Raw genomic sequence first — 23,100 nt, forward strand, 5'->3', positions numbered from 1 at the left:
CTTTAAATTCCTAATCTCCAGGTTGGAGTGACATCCGTAATTGACCTTGTCGGTTGTGTTTTGTTTGTTTGTGTTCCCTTAGTTTCAGTTTAAAGAACATACTAAGAACAAGGATCCATACTGTTTATTCCACTCCCAACCTACTCTTCCCCCTCGTCCCCTCCCACCCCCACCCCACAAGCCTTGCCAATTTGTAAACAAATCAGAAAAGTCCCCAGTGGGCTGAAAACCTGCCATGGTTTCCTCCAGCTGGAAAGAACTGTGCTCCACCAAAATCCAGGCCCCATTTATAATGGAAACCCTGATGGGCAATGTTGTCATTACAATCTCGCCATAATGAATGCTTCTGTGTGGTCAGAGTCGGGGTTTTTCCATGGTAATTTTCCATGGGAGATCCTTCCCTGAGAGGCTAATGTCAAATCTGGATTATAGCTTTGCCTTTAGAGCAGGGCTCCCCTGGCACTGGTGGCGCTGAAAGTTCACAATTATGTTGACTCTGGTGGTTGTGACTAGCGAGGGGGACATTAGTCAAGTTTTGCAAGACTGATGTGGGTGAGGACAGGGCTTGGGGGGTTGCAGGACTTTGTTGGAGGAGACTCACATCATCTCCAGATTTTTAACCAGGCGATATTTTCTCTGCTCTCAGGGGCCACGTCACGTAGAAAAAGTGAATAGTGCTAACAGGTATTAGGGTGACCAGTTACCCCGGCTGGCCCGGGTCTACCTGGTTTTAGCCCTAAAACCTCCTCACACCCCAGGAAACGCTCCAGTCCTGGGAGAACCAGGACAGATGGTCATCCTAATTACTATGGAACACAGAATCAAATTCGGGAGGACAGAAAAGCATCAGTCTGCTTTAAAGAGAGGAACGAGGTTGAGGCATAGAGTAAAACCCTTGTTTGGTGCAGTCGGCATAGAAACACTGATGGAAATCAACTTGAACTTCTGGCAGGTCCAGAGGCCTCCCTGCTTTTGCGGCGATGGCAGTGAAAGCAATACGTGCACTATCTGTAGTGCTTAGGTCCACTCAGAGTTCTTTTTTGCTGTCTCCTGTGTAGCTCTGTGGCAGGAGAGGGAAGTGTGGGAGCCTTAAAAAAATCAAGGAAAGCAGCCAGGCCCAAGGAACAGCAGACACCAGATAAATTCCCCAGTGCCATGGGAGTGACACACGCGTTTGGACATTCTGGGTGCGGCCGCTTACTGCAGGTGTGAAGAGGCCATTTAGAAGCCCAGACTGGTCTATGGGCCTTTTCACAGCAGGCGCTTGCCTCCGTTTCCGTCTGCTTAGTGCCTGCTGTATGCTCGATACACAGTCCTTAAACGAGTGAATGAATAGGCCTTTTAGCCCCTTCAAGGGCTGGGAAGTTTGAAAAGGATGAGCAGAGTCCCGGTCCCACCTCCACCTTTCCCGGTGACACAAGGCCCTTCTAACAGGATGTGCACTGTGACAGACTGAATGGTGTCCCCTTGAAATTCACATACAGAAGCCCTAACCCCCGACGTGATGGTATTTGGAGATGGGACTTTGGGAGGTGGGGTCCTCATGATGAGATTAGTGCCCTTAGAAGAAGACACGAGAGCTTCCTTCCTGTGTCCCCACTGTGGGAGGACACAGGGAGAAGGTGGCCGTCTGCAAACTAGCAAGTGAGCTGTCACTAGGAACTGAATCACTGGCATCTTGGTCTTGGGCATCCCAGCCTCCAGAACGAGGAGAAATAAATGTCTGCTGTGTAAGCCGCCAGTCTATGGTACTTTCTCCTGGCTGCCTGTGAGGGCGAAGACATGTCCTGAAGCTGAATCATGACTGCAGCAGTCACTAATAACCCATCCTGTGGTGTCCCAAGTTTAGGAAGAGGTGCTAGAGAGTAGAGAACTGTGGAGGACAAGCCTGAGGCCAGGGGCAAAGTGGGGGAAACCAGGAAGGCCCCCGAGAGGTGAGGCGTGCGTTGTCTTGGAGGAGGAACTGGGTAGAGCTGTGTCGGACGAGGCTCAGGTTCCCAGCTGGTGAGAACGGGAGGGGCAGGGACCATGTGCTACAATAGTACAGTGAGTGACTGTGGGTGGCTTTCTGGGTTAGCAGACTCTCTCACTTTACATTTACCTGCTGCAGCAAAAGTTCTCAGCCAGTCCTCTGTCTGCGACGTCGAGCTGGCATGTGTGGCTGGCAACCCACCATCATGCTGAGGTCTGCGAGCTTACGGCAGGAAATGTCTGTGCATGCTCTTGGCGTGTGTGAGCTAAGTTACTCTACATTTTCTCTCTGGGGCTTGGCTATTGTGCCTGAACCTGGAGGTGTTTGGAAAGGTAAAAAGTGCCCCCAGCAAACAGCACCCAGCCCTCCTCAGTGGTTTATGACTGGACTTCCTTAACCAGCTATGAAGGAAGGCTTACAGCAATGATGGAATACTGATCCACAGGCAACACCTGTAAAGGAGGAGTTAGAAAGAGACAGAGCACGAGGGGGAAGGGACATTAATTCCCTTCTTGTGGATGGGCTTAAGTCACAGATAATGTATCACATCAAATGGAGGAGGGAGCAAAGTCTGGAGGAAAAGGAAACAGAGTGTAAAGTCAGTAGCGGAGGAGAGGGACCCCACAAAGAACTGCCGTCTGGCCTTCGGGAAGGAGGGCTGCATGTTTAACAGAAAAATCCCATTTATGCTCTGCTAGAGAGGCGAGGGAGTCTCAGAGTGACCTTTGCATTGTCCCTCAGGTGCATGAGTGTAGCATACATTTCCCATCCAGAAAGGCTTGCCTTATCTTACCATGAGGTTTCATAAAAGAATGCAGTTAGAATACTTTTTTATAAAGAGATTAATAACCACCCGTGTCAAGAGACGCTAACTGTAACACGAATCCAGAATAAAATAGGACTCTAGGTTGTTCCTCTGAGTTTCCTAGAAGCCACAACAACAACAACAATAAAATAGGGATCGTACAGTTTGTAAAAGGAAGCAGGCGATTTTGATGGGAAGCCTTTTCTCCCCTCACGCTGTGTTAGAGACCATCTCTTATGCACAGGTGTGGTGTGTGGTGTTCACAGGGGATCTTAGAAATAACCTAGTCTGGTTCCTTCATTTCTGAGCTGTCCAGGGGGCCGTGTGACGCACAGGGTGTGGATGTCAGAAGTGCAATTTCTCCTATCCAGACATCCAGTGACCAGCCTGTTGTCTTCTCTCACCGGGGCTGTGGTCAGATGATGACACTTGTCTCGGTCTCTGGCCTTCCCTTCGGGCTGCCATCCCTCTGGATGGACTCAGACTTGGGGGTGGATGTGAGGCAGGGCTCATCTGTAGGCCTTGGGCTCACCTGCGGCAGTGACATCCACGTGCCAGCAGTGGCAAGATGATTTGGGCCCCTCGTGAGCTCCCCACCGTCCGAGCCAGCCGGAGAGCTGCTGAGGACGACCGTGCTGGGGCGGAATATCCTACCTAGACCCGTGCCTAGGATTGGGCTAATGTTGGCTATGGCGACGGGAAAGGGCTTAGCGGCCGGCTGAGGCGAGGCGGGCTGCGTGGGGCTGCCTTTCCCCCACGTCTGTGCCGTGGCTTGCCCACCTCCTTGGTGTGAGGGAGTGGCCCCTTCCGAGGTGGCACTGAAGTACAGCGTGGCGCTCTCCTGTCCACCTGCACCTCTCGGCTGCCCACCTGCACCTCTTTCTTGCTCCCTAGAAACAGCCCCTGCTCCTCCCTCTGGGCTAGCCCCCTGCTGAAGAGCTGCTGGCTGCTGGACAGGAGCTTTGCCATAATTATCGCTGGTAAAAGAGACGTAACTTGAGGTTTCCGACTGGTCAGCCTCTGCTTTTGAGACACCTCGAAACTCAGAGCCATTCTCTGAGGTGAGGGGGCCATGGGGTGACGATGGGAGCTCTTGCTGGGAAAACGGGGGCTTCTTCTGCTGGTTGTAGTGTTGGCTCAAGCCCCACGCAGGGGGACAGAAGTACCCAGGATGGTCTTCTCCAAAGGCTGCGTTGATCTTAGACACATTTCCCGTTTTTAGGGCAAGTTTCACCAAGAGCCAGTGGTGGTGATTGAGGAAAGAGTTCCCCCCCGAAATCTGGCTTTCTAGCCCAGACTCTGGGGGTCCCCATTGCGAGCTGGGGGGCTCCCCGAGACTAGTTAGCTCATAACCTTCCTCTTGACATGTGCCTGGGCTCTCCAGCCTGTCTTCAGCTAGAGCGGTGCCCTGGGGAGAAGAGTCTGTCTCTGCCTTGTCACCCCCTGCAAAGCCACGGGACTTCCTTACAAAGTCCTGCCAGATGTGTGTGGACTTAGGATGCAGCAGGCTGTAATAAATGACCAGCGAGATGGTGCCTGAAAAAGACAAGAAAGAGAAGAGCTCAGTTTATAGGCTTCCAAGTCCTGCGTCCTCCCCGTGGCTTGCAGAATTGCAGGTTCGGGAGTTGTGAGCAGAGTAATGTAATTTGGGGTCCAAAGCGGGGCTCTTGTTGGAGCATCGGGACAGGATATGAGGAAGAAATTTACGTAGGCTGCAGCTTCCACACACTGCAAATGTGGCTAAGCTTACAAATGTAGTAACAAAGTTTAAATCCTCTTGATTCTTCCTTGAGAGCAACTGCAGCTGAGCACTCTAGACATGTGTGTGTGCACGTGTGTGTGTGTGAGAGCACACGCGCACATGTGTGTGCACATGTGTGTGAGAGACCCTTGGTATTAGGTTGGTGCAAAAGTAATTGTGGATTTTGCAGTTATTTTTAACCTTTTAAACTGCAATTACTTTTGCACCAACCTAATAGAAGAGCTAATTTTACTTTCAGATAGCTGGATCAAATACTCAGCATTCAACCCTGTGCACACGGGTGGATGGGTTCCAAAGCTGGGAGGTAAGGAATAATCTCAAAAACAAGGCCCAAGCAGAGGTTAAACATGCCCATCAAAAACCCATATCAAGGAATTTCCATGACCAACAGCAGCACTTCCTTTGTGCATAAACACCTTAATCGCATTGTTGTCAGATTAATTTATTTTGATCAGAAGTGTTGACTACCGCAGTAACTTCTTTAACAGAGCGTTCCAGCAACCTCCCACGTTATTTCCAGTTTCCTGTTGTACTGGACGAAGTGGCTGGGTTCAGGGCGCTCGGTATAAACAGCATGAAGCCTGAAACAGGCGTGGGGGCACCTCAGAGGGGCAGGAAGAGCTGGAAGGAACCGACCGCCGATCCTCGCATCCTCTCAGAGAGCTGTCTTTAGGGGTGAGGGTGGGAGGCAGAATTCCTACGTGGCTGGTGGGGCTCTGCAGCGGGCACAACGCAAGCCTTTCCTGCACATTGTTTTGCACTGTCACCGCCAGCCAGCGGTGGGTGTTGTCACCCTTCTTTTACAGTGAGCCACCCAAGGCCAAGACGGGGGAACGAGGCCCCTGATCACACAGCGTCAGTGCACATTTTCAGAGAAGGCAGACTTTCCAGGAGGCCATGTTGTTCACGGGGTTTTTGTAGCCCCAGGCGGCACATAGTAGGCACTCAAAATTGTATGCCCAGGGAGCCAAGATGACGGCCAAGCTGCTGATTGAGGCCTGTGCTCCTTGGACTATGATTCGTGCACATCTTGCCACTGAGCACAACCTCCAGGGCTGCGTGGGAATTGGGGTTCGGGCAGCTCCAGGAAACTGGGGAAGGCCTGGCTGTGAGCCCTCTGGCCAGCTGAGTGGGTGCAGGCCATCATCTCCAGCTCCCACGCCTGCTCCCGACACCTGGGGTCAACGCACTGAGGAAGGGGACACCTTCTCCCTGGAGAGAGACGAGGTGGGGAACTGGGACCATGGTACACTGCAGGGGTGCTGCAGAACCCCTCCTTCTGAACTGAAGTGTTCACGTATGTGAAGCAGATCGGGGGGTGGCTTTTACTCCCGGCGCCGATGTGCTCACAGCACTCAGTCATGCCTCTGAGAAGCACAAAATCCAAGTGCGTGGTTAGGCTTCCAGCTGACAACACCCCGTCCCCCCAGGTAAGCCAGGAGCCCCCAGACCCTTGTGCGATGTGGGGGAGCACAGCTGGGTCACACACTGGCAAGCGGGTCCTCAGCTTTCTCTCTGTCACTTACATGCCCCTGGCAGCTTAGAAATCAATTGTTAGTTTAAAAAGGACGAGCAGTTACCAAACTGTTAACCACACACGAGACAGTACTTAGCAGCAAAGGATGGGATGACTGACACACGATGGCCTGGATGAAGAGCCAGAGAGTCATGCTGGGTGACACACCAGTGCCCAAAGGTTACATATCCTGTGCTGCCATCTAAGAACAGGAGGCAGTGACAAAGTTATAGAAATGGAGAACAGATTAGAGGTGGCCAGGGTTTCCGGAGGGGGCTGGGGCATGAGGAAGTGGCTGTGGTTATGAAGGAGGCACAGGAAAGGTCCTGATGGTGACACAAATGTTCTCTGTGGACCTTGAATGTGTCACACCAATGTCCTCATTGTGATGTAGTTTTGCAAGATGGTACCACGGGGGGGATTGGGTAATGGTCCAGGGATCTCTATATTCTTTCCTTCCTCTCTCTCTCTGTCCCTTCCTTCTTTCTTTCACTTGTGCACAATTTTGAAACTTTTCCCTGCTCTTTACCTTAATACCTTCCATCCATCCCCCAAAGTCTGGCTCTAAAATTATGTCATTGGTGAATTCTTTCCAGGCACCTCCCAGATACCTTAGTTGTCCTTCTGACATTTCTTGCTTTATACGTTTTAAAAAAATGTTTTCAAAAATTTTTATCGATGGGAGGATCTCTATGTTATTTCTTATAACCATAATTATCTCAAAAGAAAAATGTTTAATTTGAAAAAGAAGGGCTGAGTCAGCAACCCAAACGTTTAACAAGCCCTGACTTGTGCCATCTCATGATGGGGAGACAGCTTAAAGCCAGGGTAGTTTGTGGCTCCCAAAGATTTATTCTAAGGCCACAATTTATGAATCTGCTCCATCCTCCCTAAGGGCATGGATGCTGAAGGTCATGTCCTTTCCCTAGTCAGTGCTACTGACTCAGGCCAGTGTGACCTCCGGCTGGTATGAGCAATAGAAAGACCCAAGTCCCTCGACACCATTTCTCTGCTTAGGGGCCGGGGCTGTCCAGGTGGTACCCACCGCTCCCGCATGCCTCATTCAGGATGTGGGTGACCACAGGGAAAGCTTTGGGGCGAGGGCGGGAGCTCAGGGCTGTGAGTTGTGTAAACAACTGAGGAAATGGCATCGATTGTGTTTCAGAAGCACAGGGACCCACGTGAGGCGTTTGGCGGCTGTCCTGGGCACTGTAGCACAGGCCTGTAGATGGAGAGGGCCCTGGTCGCCGGGCTGGGCCACGCTGTGTGGGGAGAGCAAGCTGACAACAGGGTGCCTTTTCTTTTTCTTTTCCAGGCGTAGGAGAGGAATTCCCTTTCGGGCTCTCATGGGCCTGTTCGTCTAGGTTAACACAGGGGGCATAGCATAGAGCTCGGACTCATCCATTCACTCTGAAAGTGGAACTGATTATCTAAAACTGCCGGGCCTCGGGCTAGATGCCGGACGTGGAGCTGGGGCTGAGCTAGCTCTACCACTTACAAAGCGTCTGGCCCCGAGAGACGTCACTTAACCTCCTCTGTGCCTCATCTTCCTCAGCTGTAGGTTGGGGCCACTCACCAACCAGCTCCTCGGGCTCCAGTGACATAGTGTCAGGAGGATGAAGACTCTGCACCCCAGATCCCACGGTGCTGAGGTCCCGTCCTTGGCCCCGGCCATCGCTCTAGGGGGCAGCCCTGCCCACGAGGTGTTGGGATAGGAGTCAGCCCCGCTGTGCTGGTTCCCGGCACAGCCAAGCACGGCCGACGAAGAAGGCTGAGCTGTGTGTCATCCCAGGTGGGGAGCCTTGCCACCCACAGTGCCGCGAGCACCACCCCTACCTTCTCTGAGCACAGTTTCCTGCCCTTGGAGTTGGTTTGTTGTATAGAAACACGTTGGGGGTGTGGAGGGAGAATAAAAAGGCCGCGTTGGGTCTTACCAATCAGAAACCCAGACATGACTCCTGCGATGGCCCACAGGCTGGTCACCGACGTCCCCTGGAGAAAGTCAGTGGCCAAGAGCAACAGGATGCTGTTCTCCAGCAGCATAATCTGCAGGACAAAGGGAGAGTCACCATGTAGCCAGGACTCCCGTCCCATGGTTCTGTGGCAGCTTCCTTCCTTCAGTGTGGGAGGCTGTGTCCTCGATGTCCACGGGGGCTCCACGATGACAGGGCCTCCTGGAAGCAGGGTCGGGGCCTGAGAGCTGCTCTGGCAAAGGGGGCATGTCCCTCTTCTCAGTGCAGCTCATTAGCATGTCTGCAGAATCATAAACACACAGGAAATGTAAGGACACAGCCCACATGGCTCCGTGGCTCCCTTTGGAGGGCTGAGGACAGATATCTCCTACTTTATATTCCCATGTTAACTGTATGCATTATTAGTTTTATAACACAATAACTAAAAGTATCTGCAGAGCTTACAGCGCCATTGAATTCCAGTAAGCGAGAGTCACAAACTTCCATAACATTAAAAAAAAATGTTTTCAAATATGTGTCTCTTAGAGGTAACTTTGGTCTGTGGCCACCAGGTGGCAGCATGCTTGCTGCGGAACACAGCCTCCTGCAGGGACAAAAAGCTGGCTGCTCTTAGACACGGCTCACAGACGGCTCTGTCCCTCCCATCAGGCAGGCTTATTAACTTTGCTTTCCAGTTTTCAAATATAAAGATATATTTCTTAAAATAATTAAACAATCTGGACATAATTCAAAGATGATGTATTGAAATACTGTGTATGAGACATTAAAAAAACTAAATTGTAATACTATTTCATGCTGAAAGTCCTTGAAAACTTTAGTATAGTCATTTATTGGTGTCATTTTAACTCTAAAAATGTCAAAGGAGAGAATTGAAAACGTTGAGGAGCTGCTTAACAACCCTAAGAATGTCTGTTCTCCCCATGCCTTGGGTTCTGGGTGGCTGTGACCTGAGGACACGTTTTCCATTATTTAAGCAAAGCCATTAGCTATTAAAAACTAGAGCTACTCTAAGCAGCCACCAGGCCCATCCTCCTTAGAAAGTGGATTCTGTGGTCTTTTTCCTTTTGGAACAAAAAAAAGAAAAGAAGGAAGGAAGGAAGGAAGGAAGGAAGGAAGGAAGGAAGGAAGGAAGGAAGGAAGGAGAAAAGTTGTATTAACCCTTTCTTTGCCAACAGAACAGTTTTTCCCCAAGAGGCGCAACTTCCGGTCAGGGTCAGGTCTCATGTCTCTCTACTCGGGGCGGTGCCTGCTAAGGACTGGAGAGTCCATGAAAGGACCACGTGGCAGGGCCTGACATGGGAATGGTGTTGGCAGGAGGCCTGGAGCACAGGATCGGAGACCTAGGTCTGGCCTGGGCAGCACCACTGGCCGGCCCTGGATGTGTCACCTGACACGTGTGACCCTGGACGTGCTACTTTGCCTCTGGGAGTCCAGTTCCCCAGCTGTAACTGGGATTCTCACACCCCACGATGTCGTAGGGCTGTGACGAGTCTAAAGGAGCCTGTGAGTCAGACGGTGAAGGGCATACAGATAGTGCCATCGCTGCACCTTCCATTCTGACCTTCGATAGTGTCTAATTTCTATTGTTCCTGCTTAATCACTCTCAACCCAGTGATCTGGTGACAAAGACACCGGGAGCTATAAGGTGTTTGTTTCCCTTGAACGCGTAAAAACCCCTGGGAGATAATATAGAGACAAAGGTATGAAAGTGACCAAAACAAAAACCAAAGCAACGAATGCACAACTTCTGCTCATTTCGTTGCTGGTAATCGGGGCACATTTGGGCATTGGCAGATGAAGAAACTGCTTCTGCAAACGGACAATACAATGAGTCCTCCATTTTATTCACGTGCGCGTGCACACGGGCTGGGAAGCTGTGACTTGCATGATGCTGAACAAATTCATCCTCACCCCATACGAGACGGGTATTATTATTATTCCTGGTTTCAGACGTGGAAACAGGCTTGGTGAGGCTCTGGGCTTCTCTCACATCACGAGTCCTCTTCCATCTGTCCATCTGTCCCTGTGGCCTGTGGGGGCAGGAAGCTCTACAGGGCTCAGTAGGTGACCACGCCACCCACCGTCCTGGTGAGGGGCTGCATCTCAGGCCACTTACACTTGCTCCCGGCTCCTGGGAGTGCCTGCCTGCCTGCTCCCTGGCAAGTCTCTTCATCTTGTATTAGTAATGACCACTGTTTGTGGGTTATTTTGTGCCACGTTGTTTATTATTTTGTTTAATCATCCCAGGGTCCCTGAAAATGCGGATTTTACATTACTGTCACAGGGACAGGTGACAGTTTCCTAAAGTGCCGATGAAAATAATAGGTTCAGAGAGTTTACATCATTGGCCAAACCAGCTGGTGATAGTCATTGGTGGGGCTGGGGGTCCCTGCAAGCTTGTCTGATTCCAAAACCTGTGCTCTGAAGCCTGTGGCTGCATCCTCTCTCCTTTGCTGTTTGCAGAGCAGCTCACCTCCCCCTTCCAGTCAAGAGCATCTCTGGTCAGCCAGCGGGATGTGAAACTGACAGCACTCCTATGAGTTTCAGACATCACTTTTCTCCTAGCATCTATCCCCATTCTGCCTTTCTTTTGGGTGTGTGTGGGTTATTTGTGCATAAAATAGCTTGTCTGTTGTACTCGCTGAGAAGCAGCCTAGAGGCAGTCCATTACATCCCCTTTAGGTTTTTCAAACTATCTAGGACGATGGCTGTAACTCAATAACTGAGTTGATTAACAAGGATATTGTGTATATAACAGAGTAGAATTGTGATTCTATTTATCAGATGGGCTGGCGTAGAGAGTGGCTGAAAACATCACCAAAGTCGCCAAAATTCTTGCTACGGTAACTGTGTGGGAACAGCTGGGCGTCAGGTTACTGTTTCAGAGTCCACATCTCTGTTTGAGACTAGAATTCCTTTTTGAATTTTCCCTAAAACCAAGCTATTCCTTCTTAAATAGTTGCACGCACACGCGCACACACACGCACACACACATGCACACACACACACGCTCTATAAACACAGTAAAAGTGAGGACTGAAGGAAACCGACATCGTCACTTGCCATGTAGAACGTGACCATCCTGTTTCTGGAAGGGCCATCCCAGAAGTTGAGGTAGCAGAGGATGTACACGGCGCCCACCAGCAGGTTGAACAGCCGCCAGGGGCAGGTGCTTTCCACGATGTCACTCTGCTGGGCCACGAGCCAGAATGTCATCACCAGCCAGTGGGCACCTGGCGAGAGGAGGGCCATTAGAGTCCACTCAGGGAGGCAGGGCGGGGGTCGGCAGGGACATGGAAACCGGGCCTCGAACCTCCTCTCTGATCTGACCACGCCTGGCCCAGCGTCCATGAGGTCAAACCCAGAAGAGATCTGAGGGGCACAGAAAATCAACACATTTTATCTTTGCACGTATTGTTTCATTTGGTCCTCATCAAGGGTACCTGACCTAATTTGGGGATGAGAAAACAAAGACTAGCCCCAATAACACTTACCAAACATGTGCCCGCTTAGTTCCAGAAGGCGGTTGGTTGGTCGGCAGTTATGAAACTGACGGCCCACGATTGTCAGTCACTGCTACCAGGGCTAAAACCCTGCACAGCCACACGATAGGTCTTCCTGCACACTCCAGCTTAATTTTATTCCTCTGTTTTAAGATGAATACTATCATATGGGACTTTGAGCTCAATTAAACAATATATGAGTAATAAAGTTGCTCTCTCTTTAGTACAGTTTCTTTCAAAAATGTCTCCTTTCTGTCCTAAGTGTATTAACGTTGGCTTTGGGGCACGTCTAAATATTTCTCAATGCCTCCGTTCTCTTTAAACAGGGGTGCACTGTTGCTTCTTGCAGCATGCGTTCCCCGATGACCAGAGGAGATTCCTGTCCTTGGCACACGGGACACACAGGGCCCTGCAGGGACTCTGCATAGTCAGGCAGAGCACCTACCATTGCTGTTCGCATGTCCATTCAGCTAGACTGAAGCTGAGCAAAGGTTGGGCTCGGTGGAGTGGTCCTATGTGAAACAGAGATGTCTAAACTTCAGTGTGCAAATGCAATTAAGGGCTTTCGGAGGCTATGAAAATATCATAGTATGTGCTGTATATTTTTCTAGTGTGTCAGGGCAGGGGGACCCTCTGCCTCCCTCCTGTTTGAATGACAGCTTTTCTACAGAATAGGTTTCAGCCCAGGGTATAGAACACAGTGTTCTAAAAGCCTTCACAGCAAATACAGCTGTGCTCTGCAGCTGGCTGGGCCATTGGCTATGGGAGCTTATCTCCATGAGAGCACCATCCATTGCTGCCCTTCCTTGGGTCCCCATGGGGCCTGCAGTCTCTTCCTCCATCGCCTGCATCTGGGCTGGCCGTGACTGCTTTGATGGCTGGCATACAGCAGAAGTGGGGCTGACCCAGTGCTGAGCCAGTTTTGAGGACTGCCCGTTTCCACTTCCTTGTTCTTGGAAGTCTCAGCTGCCAAGTATGCAGTCCAGGCTACCCTGCTGAAGAGAAAGGGCACGAGGAGCCCGGGGTGCCCGGCTGAGAGGGAAGATGCCATCTGTACAGCCAGCCCAGTGGAGCTGCCCTGGGAATCCAGACACACATTATCCTACTGTACCCCTGTGAGCCCCCCCAGGAAAGAACCCCCACAGTCAGACCCCAGAACTGGGGTTGATGATCGGAAGTGGCTATTTGAAGGCATTAAGTTCTGGCGTGGTTCATTATACAGCAATGGGCAGCCAGGACACACGCTCGCTTACCTCCAGCCACCAAACCCCAGGCGTGGTGAGCTCTGAAGAACAAAGCCAGACTCAGGACACGGGCTCCCACCATGCCCATCCTCCACAGTTGCTGGCAGAAGAGGGCAGCCCATGGCGTGGCGAGGTGACCTGGCTTCATGGAGCCCATGAAACGAGCATAGCACACCAGGGCCCAGGACAGGGCCGCCCAGGAGCACAGGGCGCTCATCCCTGGAAGAGATGTGGGCAGCAGTGTTTGTGAAACGTCCATCCTCTGATTAAAACCTGGTTTCACGAGGGCATCTGTAAACAAGCACCCTGACAGCGGATAACAGACCCCTATGTAAAACACACGTCTGTGCACAGGAAGAACCGAGGATGTGAGATGTGTCCTCAGCGTGACGCTTCCCCAGAAGCGAGCTGGGTTCTTCTTCTGTACAGAAAATGTCTGAGTGACTGAGCCTCTCAGCCCCTCGCTCTGAGCTCTGTTTGTAACAAAGCAGTTCAGAGGGCTCTGAGCATGGTATTCCATCTCAAATGTACTTTGTTGTCCGATCCACACAAAGGAGGTTTGATCAAACACATAAAACCAGAACACCAAACTGCGCCCGGCCCTGTGATAAGGCCAGATGGAAGGACAGCGCAGTCCTGACTCAGGTATTTAACTTCTGCATGTAGAAATGTGGACACTCGGAAAAGACAGGGAAGAGAAAGGAGCCGTGGGGGGAGAGCAAGAAGCCACCAAGATAAAAGGAAAGGAGGAACACGCCAACGGCTGGGGCGCGTGCCAGCTGCAGGCAGACATTGCCGGGGCCTCTCGAGGGATAAGCCGCTGGCAGCACTGACTTACTCTAGTGACTAAAGATGCAGTGATGTTGCCGAGAAGCAGAGTGTGGACCTTCGCCAGGTGTTTCGAGGGTATGTGACCCACAATTTCTATGTTAGGGACTGAGCCCATGAAGGGAGCCAACCCCCTGGGAACTAATCACCCCAACGAAAGCCTGTGTTAGCCATGACCTTGAACTTGTGAGCTTGGGCTGCCTTCATCCTTCCCAGCAGGGGAAATCTTCGATTGTGGACTTCTGCTAAATAAAGCATTTGTGTGTGTCCCCCTTGAGAAGTGGGACAGGCTGTGCTCTGAATGAAGTCGCTCACCTGGCACAATATCTGTGAAATCTGAGGCGAGGAAAACATAAGTTTGAAGCAGCAAGTGGGGTCCGGTCTGGAGCAGGGCTTCCAAGAGGCGGAGAGCTGACAGGTCGGCCTCCTGGAGCAGCAGCTGGCCCTGGTGGCGGGCCACCCCATCCTTCCACAGAACAGTTGCCATGGCGTCCCAGTGTCTGAGGAAGAGCAAGGATGTGTGGTGCAGAGTCAGACTTCGCCAGCTTGACTAGGACACCCTCCTTTTTCTGGCTTGCTGTTGGGACCTATAGCGTTTTGGAGAATAACCTCTCAGGTCTGCACACTGGGGTCCCTGAGCTCTGACTCCACACTGAAGATGTGCCCTCCAGTCCAGATGCTGCCATATGTGACCCTGCTCAGCCCATGTGTGTGGTGGTGGTGGTGGTGCGGTGTGTGCCAGAGCCTGGAGCACACAGGCTTGCTGGGGGCTCGCTCTCAGCCTTGCGTGGTTTGGCGCTAACCCGGACATGCATCCCCCACCCCGGAACCTTTTGGGACGGGAATTATTAATTTGCTCAACAAATGCTTGTTGCAAGGTACCATGCCACCATCGCTTTAGAGCACACGGAGATGAGAAAACATATCCTCTCCTCACAGAATGGAGAATTGTGTGTGCTACTGACACTGGGACAGGCGTAGAGCAGGATGAGAAGGAAGAGGCGGCCTGGCTGGGGACGGCCAGAGACCCAGGTGGCCAGAGGTGATGGGGAGACAAGAGAGTGGAGTCACTGTGGGACTAGCTGCATGGATCTGGATGCACCGAAAGCCTGACGCAGCCCCAGTTCTGGATGAGCCGGGCCTGAGGGTCCCCACACAGCTCAGAAGGCAGGTTTATCTGGCAGTTGTTCGGGAAGCTGCTCTCAAGGGACTGGCACTGGCGTAACTCTCCCTTTGAGCTGTGAAATATTAGCTTAGAACGTTGACTCGTGTTTTTCAATAGGCGGTCTGTCCTTGAGGTCACATACTTGATGGCTACAACGAACTAGGTGGTCCCAGGAGGACCCAAACCCTTAATTGTTTTCTTACTGGGCTGGGCTGAGGCAAGGGCGTGAAAACGGTACACAGGACCAAGTAGGCTTTAATCCTTTGTGAGCCTGATGGGAAAACCACCTTTGCTCTCCACCCCCTAGTAAGAGTTGGATCTTTTCAGAGGACCCGCACTGAGTAAAGCCAAAGGCCCAACATCAGGCAAACGTCTGTGGCTGCAAACTGTTTTTGGTGCCTTTATGCACCTAGGGTTCCAGCTGTAAGGGGCCCATGACAGTCGGGGTGGGTGCTTTATGTCTGTCAGAAGCACCCTCTACCTCCAACTTAAGATTCTACTCTGGGAGGAAGGGAATTAGTCCCTCCTCAGACTCAGCTGAGAAATCAGAAAACTCACTTCAGCTCCCACAGAGAAAGCCCTGGGAACAACCTGAAGGCATAAACCACTGAGAACAGCCCATGGCACAGCCCGAGGCCTGAAAACTGGCAATGACTCCTTGAGCACCCCCACCCCCAACCCTTGGCACCTACCACTTAATGAACACGAGAGCTGCAGGGCTTCACCCATCTGACCCTCCCAGTATCCACCCTCTTTTATTCTTGGCTACTCCATGGGATGATAAAACAGCTGAGAACTGAAATTTGCCATTTACGTACTGGTGAGCCCGCCCACATGTGTGCCTGCCCACAGGTGAGCCTGCCAGCACTAGGCCCATTCAGGCTGCTTTTTAATGGCAGAAACGGGCCCTGGCTCCCAAATGGCTTCTTCCTGCACAAAAGGTTCGATGATGACGCCACCAGGCCACCAGGCCAGCTCCACTGCCTGGTCTGTGCTCCAAACTGTGCCCACTGCCTTGACTAAGGTAGTAGTTGTTAAAATGGAACTAGGTAGGGGGAGGGCAGTTAGGACCCTGAGGGTACAGTACCTGTGCACAAATGAACCCTCCTACCACTTGTGCAATCAGGCTTACCGCTTCCACACGCCGAGCTGTAGGAGGTGCAGCATGACCAAGCAGCAGTGGCCCTGCTGTCCGTCTGCTCGGAACCACAGGTAGCTCAGGCCCTGGACTAAGCAGCCAGGCAGCAGCACAGCCAGGGCCAGCCACCCCCAGAGCAGCTGTCCTGTGGTAAAGTAGTAGGTCACGGTGCAGAGGCCTGGGGGGCGAGGGGGAAAGGTGGAGGGTGAGTGGGAAATGGAGTGAGCCTGGCTGACCAGCCAACACTGCGTCCCCAACAGGCAGGCCTCTGCTAGACCCAGCCCTGGAGCCGGCACAGCCTGCCGGCAGTCAGTCGAGATGGGCCTGAGGTCGAATGAAAGTGCTAGGGCTTCATTAAGTGCTAGGGCTTTGATTGAGGCCCCCAGAGGTTCAGACACCATGGTCGTATAAAGGGACTGTTAGATGGCACAGGACGTATATGCAAAAAAAATACATGGCACCTAGCATGTGCTGAAAAAAAAAATGCCAAGCCTGCTCTCTGAGGATGGAGTTATTTATTTTTGAGGCCTGAGGGGTGGAGACAAATCTAAGTGAGGATCTGAGCTCCCCAACCGATGACGGTGAGGTGGGTGCTGGTATCTGCCCACCATACAGCCATGGTTTCCTATGACTACTGCTTGGGTTTCCCAGTATTAGAGTTTAAAATGGATTTGCAGGCACATAAACCCACCGATAGTAGCGGAAACCCAACATTGCCCAAGACAGATAGAACCCTGTAGGTCTGGACAAGGGGTCAGGACTTGGCAGCCATCCTAGGTCCCCAGGCTCTGCCCCTGCTTGAACACACAGGCCAGTGTCCCCAGCAGTGGTTGAAGGAATGCTGAGGCCCGGGCAGCTCCCCACTGGGGGCGGGGCGGAGGCCTTGGGGTCCTGTCTTGTGTTCAGGAGCTTTGTTGCTGATCTCACTGGACCTCCTCCTGGGTGCCAGTCTTGCCCAAAGCCCCTCGGAAACAGCGCGGTGGGGGAGCCTCGGGGGAACCCGCAGAGACAGCGGTTCCAACAAGGGACCCCGCCAACCCGGGGTCAGCAACCGGCTCCCAGTGGTGAAGTGCAGAGCCAGCGCCCGCGGGAGATTCCAGGTGCGTGCATGCTGGGGAGGGGCGTTGCTGGCGGGGGTTATCTAGAAGTTGTGGCCTCATTAAAGACCCCTCCCCTTCGGACCCCTCCGAGGTAGACGCGTCTGCAGGGACCCGGGCGGAAGTGGGCGGGGCCTCCTCTCCGGCTCCGAAAGAGTTACAAATTCAAACTAGAAAGGCGCTAAGTGTTGCCATCTTGCTTCGTCTCAGCCGGCGAGGGCCCGGCTCCTCACAGGACAGGGGTGCTCCCAGCGAGCCGCGTTCGGCCCTGTTCTGAACCCTGAGGCAGAACACAGACCTCCAGGGCAGTGTGGACGCCGTGCCCCGTCCCACCCCCCTCAGCCCCGTTTCTAAGCAGCCCGAGACCGCTAGGCCAGCCCGGGATGGGGGCGGGGGGAGCAGGGTGCACCCGGGCCCGCCTTCGGCCCATCTCGCATCCGCAGCACCCTGCTGAGTCCAGGAGGCCTTCCTGGAGGGCGGGGCGGGATACAGGTGCCCGGGCTCTGGGAGGATCAAATATCTGCGGGGAGAGGCCGTGCATCCAACAGAGGACCATGCATCCGCGGGGTGAGGGGGGGGAAGGCGTGCATCCACTCGAGGTCTCATGCGTAGGAGATCATGCATCACTGGTGGGGGCAATCACCCATCCACGGGGGATCGTGCATCGTGGGGGTCCACTCAGGACGGGGCGGACGTCCTCAGCAGGCGGTTGGGGTGCACGGTGCTACACTGGCGCGCAGTGCTGTGCGCAGGGGGCAGGCTGCCCCCCGCGGCAGGGGTGGTGTGAAGGGGTTGGGGTGTTGGAAGGGTGAGCATGGCAGGCGCCCAGCCTCGAGCTGCCCAGCACTCACGCGCGCTCTGCTCGGCCGCCTGCAGCAGGGCCGAGAGCCCCAGCAGCCCCGCGTGCATCCTCCGCCGCCCGCGCCGCCTCGCCCCTGCCCCTCCCCCCGCGCGCGGCTGAGTCGGGGAGGTTTCCGGCGGAGACCCGACTGCGGGAGGCATTTCGGCCCCAGCCGTTAGACTGGTTCTGGTTTATCTCAAGTTACCAGCGGGGAGAGGGAAGGCAGCACTGAGTTTTCTGGCTACGGGGCTGCATCAGCTGGAGCCTCCTGCTGTGGGAGGAGTGTTTTCTCGCTGTTCCCAACTTTCTAGCGGAACCTGGAGAAGTACGGGGAGAGCTGCAGGGCTGCAGGTAGCTTAGTCCGGAAGGTTCACTGGTCACCGCCTCTGCGGCCGCTGACTGGCAGGCGGGTTGACCACTAGTCAGGAGTGCACGTCTATGGGCGGAGGTGGGTTAGAGCCCTTAGTGAGTCTGAAATCTTCCAGGGCGTGTTAACTGGCTCTTCCTCTGCGTCTCACCTTTAAATCTATCCCCATCTCTGGCCTCACAAAAGCTTTTTCTAGATGGGCTTGAGGGTTAATCAAGATTCCAATTTGCAAGAAGTAACACTGCGCACTGGAAAACCTCTCTGGAGATATATACATATATATGATATGTGTAATATATACCATATATATATCGTGCAGTGTGCATATATGTATTGTGTGTATATATTATGGATACACATATACTCACATATGTAGTATAATTTCAGGAAGAAGTGCTATTTAGTCACAGCGAAGGTGATGATGAACTTGGGGTCTTTAACTCCTAAAGCAGGCAATTAGCAAAACTATTCCTCCTTTTTATTTTGGGGGAGTTTTGCAGCCCCGTCCTTGAGTCAAGGGCGTTTGCCACTTCCCATGGGGTCTTGCTGCGCTGATCACACTGGTCTACTTAGGTGGAATTGTCACCCCTTCCCGATTAGAGCCCTGTAGTAGAACAATCCACAGTTGAACTTACCCTCTTAAAGGGAAAACTCAGAGTAGGGGGACTCAGGCGAACCTATTATACTCTTATGATTATTTTCCATTTACCTAAATAGAGCCAAGAAGTCAGACACCTTCGGTTCTTCCTTACAGTTTCAATGTGATTCTTATAAAATGCTTTATTTCATTGAAGGAAATGTTTATATTTATCCTGAGAGGCTTCTCTTCCCCTCCACACCCAGCTTTCCATTCACTTTTCAATGCATTTCTGGTTGCTCATCAGAACGGCAAATCCTGGTCTTCTAGGGCTCTCCCCATTTCAGAGACTCACCTCTAAAATACAGAAGATCACATCCCCCCATAAACTTTCTGTGTCTCTTTCCTCTAAACTGATACAAGCCTGCGGTTCTAGGGTCTGGGTTTCCGTTCCATCCCAAACATCAGTGTCAAAGCCCGACTCCTGCTTGCTTACTGCAACCTGCCTTTTTGTTGATGTCCAGTCCCTTTCCGGTTGCCTTGCAAAGGGAGTATGTCACAATTTGAACACGTTCAGAGCAGGGCTCTCATCTACTAGAAAAAGACGATGAAATTGAAATCACGTACAGACATTAGGAGTAGAGGATGTTTATGGATGGGGAGGGTTATTGTGGTATTTCATACTTTGCTCAACATTTCACGTTTTAGAAAAAAATGTCTCCTAATTTCTTCTATGTGCTATTTGAAGCATATACATGTATCCAATACTTCATATGTTAAAAAAGAATCCAGTGATTTAAAGGTTCAGAGTAGGGTCTTTCTCCTGGGACAACAGCGGTTTGAATAAGAACTCTAGTCAACGTCTTCTGTTTTGAAGCTCTGGAAGGATGTTTGAAAGGAAAAGTAGAAAACTTTATAGAGAATGGGGTTTATTGTCCCTGGATAATAGCCTCAACTCAAACTGGTGGCTCCCATCCCAAATCACAGCCATTGGGTGAAATAAATGGGCAGAGAGCATAGATGGTGGTGGGGTGGGTTGTGCAGAAATCTGGGAAGCTAGAGAGAGAATCAGGCAGTGCTAAAGTGTAAACACCTGATCACACATCTATTTAGAAAGAAGGTCTTTAGAGGAAATTTTCATGGGCACCGCTCTGGGGGCACTGAGAGTTTTCTGTACGGACTCAAGTGGGCGGTGGAGAGCACAAGAGATTTCAGTTGCTCAGTTGGGAGCAGTGTTCCCTGTGGAGGCGGGGTTAAGACGTGCATTGAGCAGACAGCAAGGGTGGCTGCCTCCTAGGGCCTCTCTCTGAAAGCCAAGGGAGCCCATGTCGGCTCAGCCGCCACTGCTGCCGATGCTGGCTGGCTGGCAGGACAGCCTCGGCCCCGAAGGCCCGGTACTGACATGTCTGCCCCAATGCTGGCCCTGAACTCACCCCAGCTTCCAGCCCCTGCTCCAGAGGCAGAGAGGGTCCACAACCTCATGCAGCCTGTTGAGAACCACCGCACGCTGCACAGAAGCCAGGGCTCTACTGTCTCACAGGCCGCTGTGCTGCACCCATGCCCCAGGAGGTGCTGGCAGCTGGCCTGTCACAGTGGGGAGACCAGTGAGAAAACACAGAATAAAAAGGGCCACAATAACAGAAATGTCGACACCCCCTGAAACGTCCCTGCTGCTTTGCCAGGCCCCCCTACACTGTGCATCACTGGGGGATCTGTATTCTTAGTCTACAGAAGACAGGACAACTCAGCCACTTGTCTGGAGGTGCCCTCAGTGTGGGCGCTGAGAGCAGCACTGGGGTGGGGCCCCTGGGTCCGGCATCCCCTATGTCCTGAGCTCCCTCCCAGGCCAGGAAATCAGATGACACGTGAGCCCGGGGGACCGCTCTCCTATGTGGTTTATCCCCAAGGCCTGTTGCCGTGCTGACCGCATCTGCTGTCCTGCAAGCCTGGCACGGCACCTTCATTTCACTCTCCACCTGCTAACTGGGACCGCGTTCTGAGTCCCAGAATGAAAAACCCTTCATTCTGAGCCCAAAGAGATGCTGAGAGGCTGTTTCATAAGAAAAAGATAAAAATTTCCCCAGACTGTGCACTCTTTGGCTGGCACGCTCCTTGAAGCTCAGATTTCTTTCCTGTAAAGCCTGAGCCAGTCCCCAGTACAGCTTAGTCCCCACTCCCTAGGCATGAGGCCCCGTATCCGCCCCAAACCTGGCTTCAGGGCTCACCTGGGGCAACCTGAGCAAAGAGAAGGAAGAAGGCCAGGAGCAGAAAGAAGAGGGTCCTCATGGTGACAGGCTGGGTGGGTCCTGGGCGGCAGGAGGAGAAGGAGAGGTGTGCTCGCAGCCGAGACCCCCCGAGGCTGCTGGCGGCCGGACAGCCTCTGTTTGTACTGTCCCTGGGCGCTTGTACAACAGGCACTTCACTTTGAAATGGTGCCCATTCAGCTCCTGATTGTAACACGTAGACTGACACCTGTACCTGGGAGCTTTCCGGCTGAGCTGCTCTCCTCCCGCCCCCTGCCCAGGGCTCAGCCACACAGTCCAGGTGGGAATGGCCTCAGTTCCCGCTCTGAGATCAGATGCTTGACTCACACACCTGACCGACTGCAGAGATTGTTCCAGAACGAACCGCTAACCTAGGCCCCGCAAACCAGGTGGGCCATTCCCTGGGATGAAATGACCAGGTGGGCAGTGGCTGACATGCCCATTACCATGGGACCCGCATGTTTACTCAGTCGTTGGATGGAAAAAAGCTCTTTTTCTCTGCAAAGGTGCAGAACACAATATCCACACCACCCCCACGATTTTAGCAGCCATCTCACTATCATAAAGGAGCCATCTGAGAATAGATCAGACACCGGGTTATTGGTGCCACTGTGTCCACACTGGATACAAAGACCCCAAAGCCTGACCTTCTGGATGGTTCAGACAGCGACCCTTATTGTTTTTATCCTGCTCAAGCTGAATTTTTGGTCATCTGCAGTTGCAAACGTGTTGGCTGGCACAGTGAGAGATTTGGTACTCCAAACCAGAAGAATGCCTCCCCCCACCCTTGCGTGCTGCCACCTCTCAGTGAAGCCTAGCCATGATGGGGGAAGGGGGGGGCTGGGAACAGAGCTATGCTTTTGTGTTAGGTAAAGCAATACTTTAACATTTGAGATGGGGAGGGGGTGGGTTCCAGATTCCCTTTAGAAATGGTGGGATTCCTGGAAGTGTTTGGGCAAGGTATTCCCAGTCGTATGCTTGCGTGCACATTATGTGGGACGTCTCTGTTCTTCTAATGTGAAGCATAAGCGGGCCTGTCATGTAAGTGTGTTCACTAGAAGAATAAACGTATACTTTGTTTGCTATTATTTGCTCTGATAGTAGCAAGTCCTGCCTTTAGGACTCTTCTGAAGCAGGACGTGAAGCCACTTCTCTCTGGGTTTGGGGGCTATCTTAGTTTCCTGAGGCTGCTGTAACAAATGACCTCAAACCTGGTGCTTTCAAACAACAGAACTTTATTCTCTCAGAGTCCAGGAGGCCCGAAATCCGAAATCAAGGTGTTGGCAGGGTCACACTCGTCCAGAGGCTCTCGGGGAGAACCTGTCCTTTGCCGCGTCCAGCTTCCGGTGGCCTCCGGCTGTCCCTGACTTATGGCCGCGCCAGTCCAGTCTCGGCCTCCGGGATCCACTGAGGCCTCTTCTGTGTGTGTCTGATCTCCTGCCTCTCTCTGTAACAGGTGTTGGCATTTAGGGCTCACCCAGATAATCCAGGATGAACTCCCCACCTCAGAATCCTTAATCACATCTGCAAAGACCCTTTTTCCAAATGAGGTCACAGCCTTGGGGCTCAGAGATTAGGACCTGACATCTTGGGGCCCAGCCTGTGGCAGAGGCATTCAGAGATCACCCTTTTCTTCACAAAGGACCCATGGAAGCAAGGCTCAAGCTTGCTGGTCACAGTGGTGCCCCTGCCCCCTGCGGTGACAGCAAGTTGTCACCACCAGGTCAGCAGCTGCCTCCAGAGAAGCCTCTGGAGGCTGGGAAGGTGGGAGCTATTGTGAATACACACGCTCAGCAGGGTGTGTACTCTCTCCTGTGTGACTCTGAGGAAGGATCAGGGAGCTGAGGGGCAGCTGAGATTTGGGTGCCCACACGGGGAGGGTTGCCTGGTTGTCACCGGACTCCCCAGCCCTGGACAACACCTTTCCCAGACCGCCTGCTGTGGGCCGTGGCCGCCTGAGTCGACTGTGCTTACTGTTGACCATGTTCTTCGATCTGGTGGCCAGCTTTTCCCACGGTCAGCCCAATCGCCGTCAGAATGCCCAGAAT

General features: G+C 52.6%; 1 protein-coding gene across 1 annotated transcript; it reads right to left on the minus strand.

The window, feature by feature from the left end:
* Positions 1 to 270: 270 nt before the first annotated feature.
* XKR5 (XK related 5) lies at positions 271 to 18,170 on the minus strand. Its single transcript, XM_019717758.2, has 7 exons — positions 17,855 to 18,170; positions 15,901 to 16,084; positions 13,919 to 14,103; positions 12,785 to 12,994; positions 11,092 to 11,261; positions 7,990 to 8,101; positions 271 to 4,313 (listed from the first exon to the last, which is right to left on the minus strand). The coding sequence occupies exons 1-7, from the start codon at positions 18,003 to 18,005 to the stop codon at positions 3,193 to 3,195; spliced, it is 2,133 nt and encodes a 710-aa protein (XP_019573317.2). The 5' UTR covers positions 18,006 to 18,170; the 3' UTR covers positions 271 to 3,192.
* Between the last annotated feature and the right edge of the window lie 4,930 nt (positions 18,171 to 23,100).

Source organism: Rhinolophus sinicus, linkage group LG04, assembly GCF_036562045.2.
Source record: "Rhinolophus sinicus isolate RSC01 linkage group LG04, ASM3656204v1, whole genome shotgun sequence".
NCBI classification, from domain to species: Eukaryota; Metazoa; Chordata; class Mammalia; order Chiroptera; family Rhinolophidae; genus Rhinolophus; species Rhinolophus sinicus.

Excerpts from the sequence above, each read along its gene's own strand:
- XKR5 (XM_019717758.2), bottom strand. The coding sequence starts at position 18,005 with ATGCCTCCCGCAGTCGGGTCTCCGCCGGAAACCTCCCCGACTCAGCCG. Across the intron at positions 14,104-15,900 it reads CAGCTCGGCGTGTGGAAGCG|ACACTGGGACGCCATGGCAA; the intron begins GTAAGCCTGATT and ends GCTCTTCCTCAG. Across the intron at positions 8,102-11,091 it reads GGATGGTCACGTTCTACATG|ATTATGCTGCTGGAGAACAG; the intron begins GCAAGTGACGAT and ends TTTGTCCTGCAG.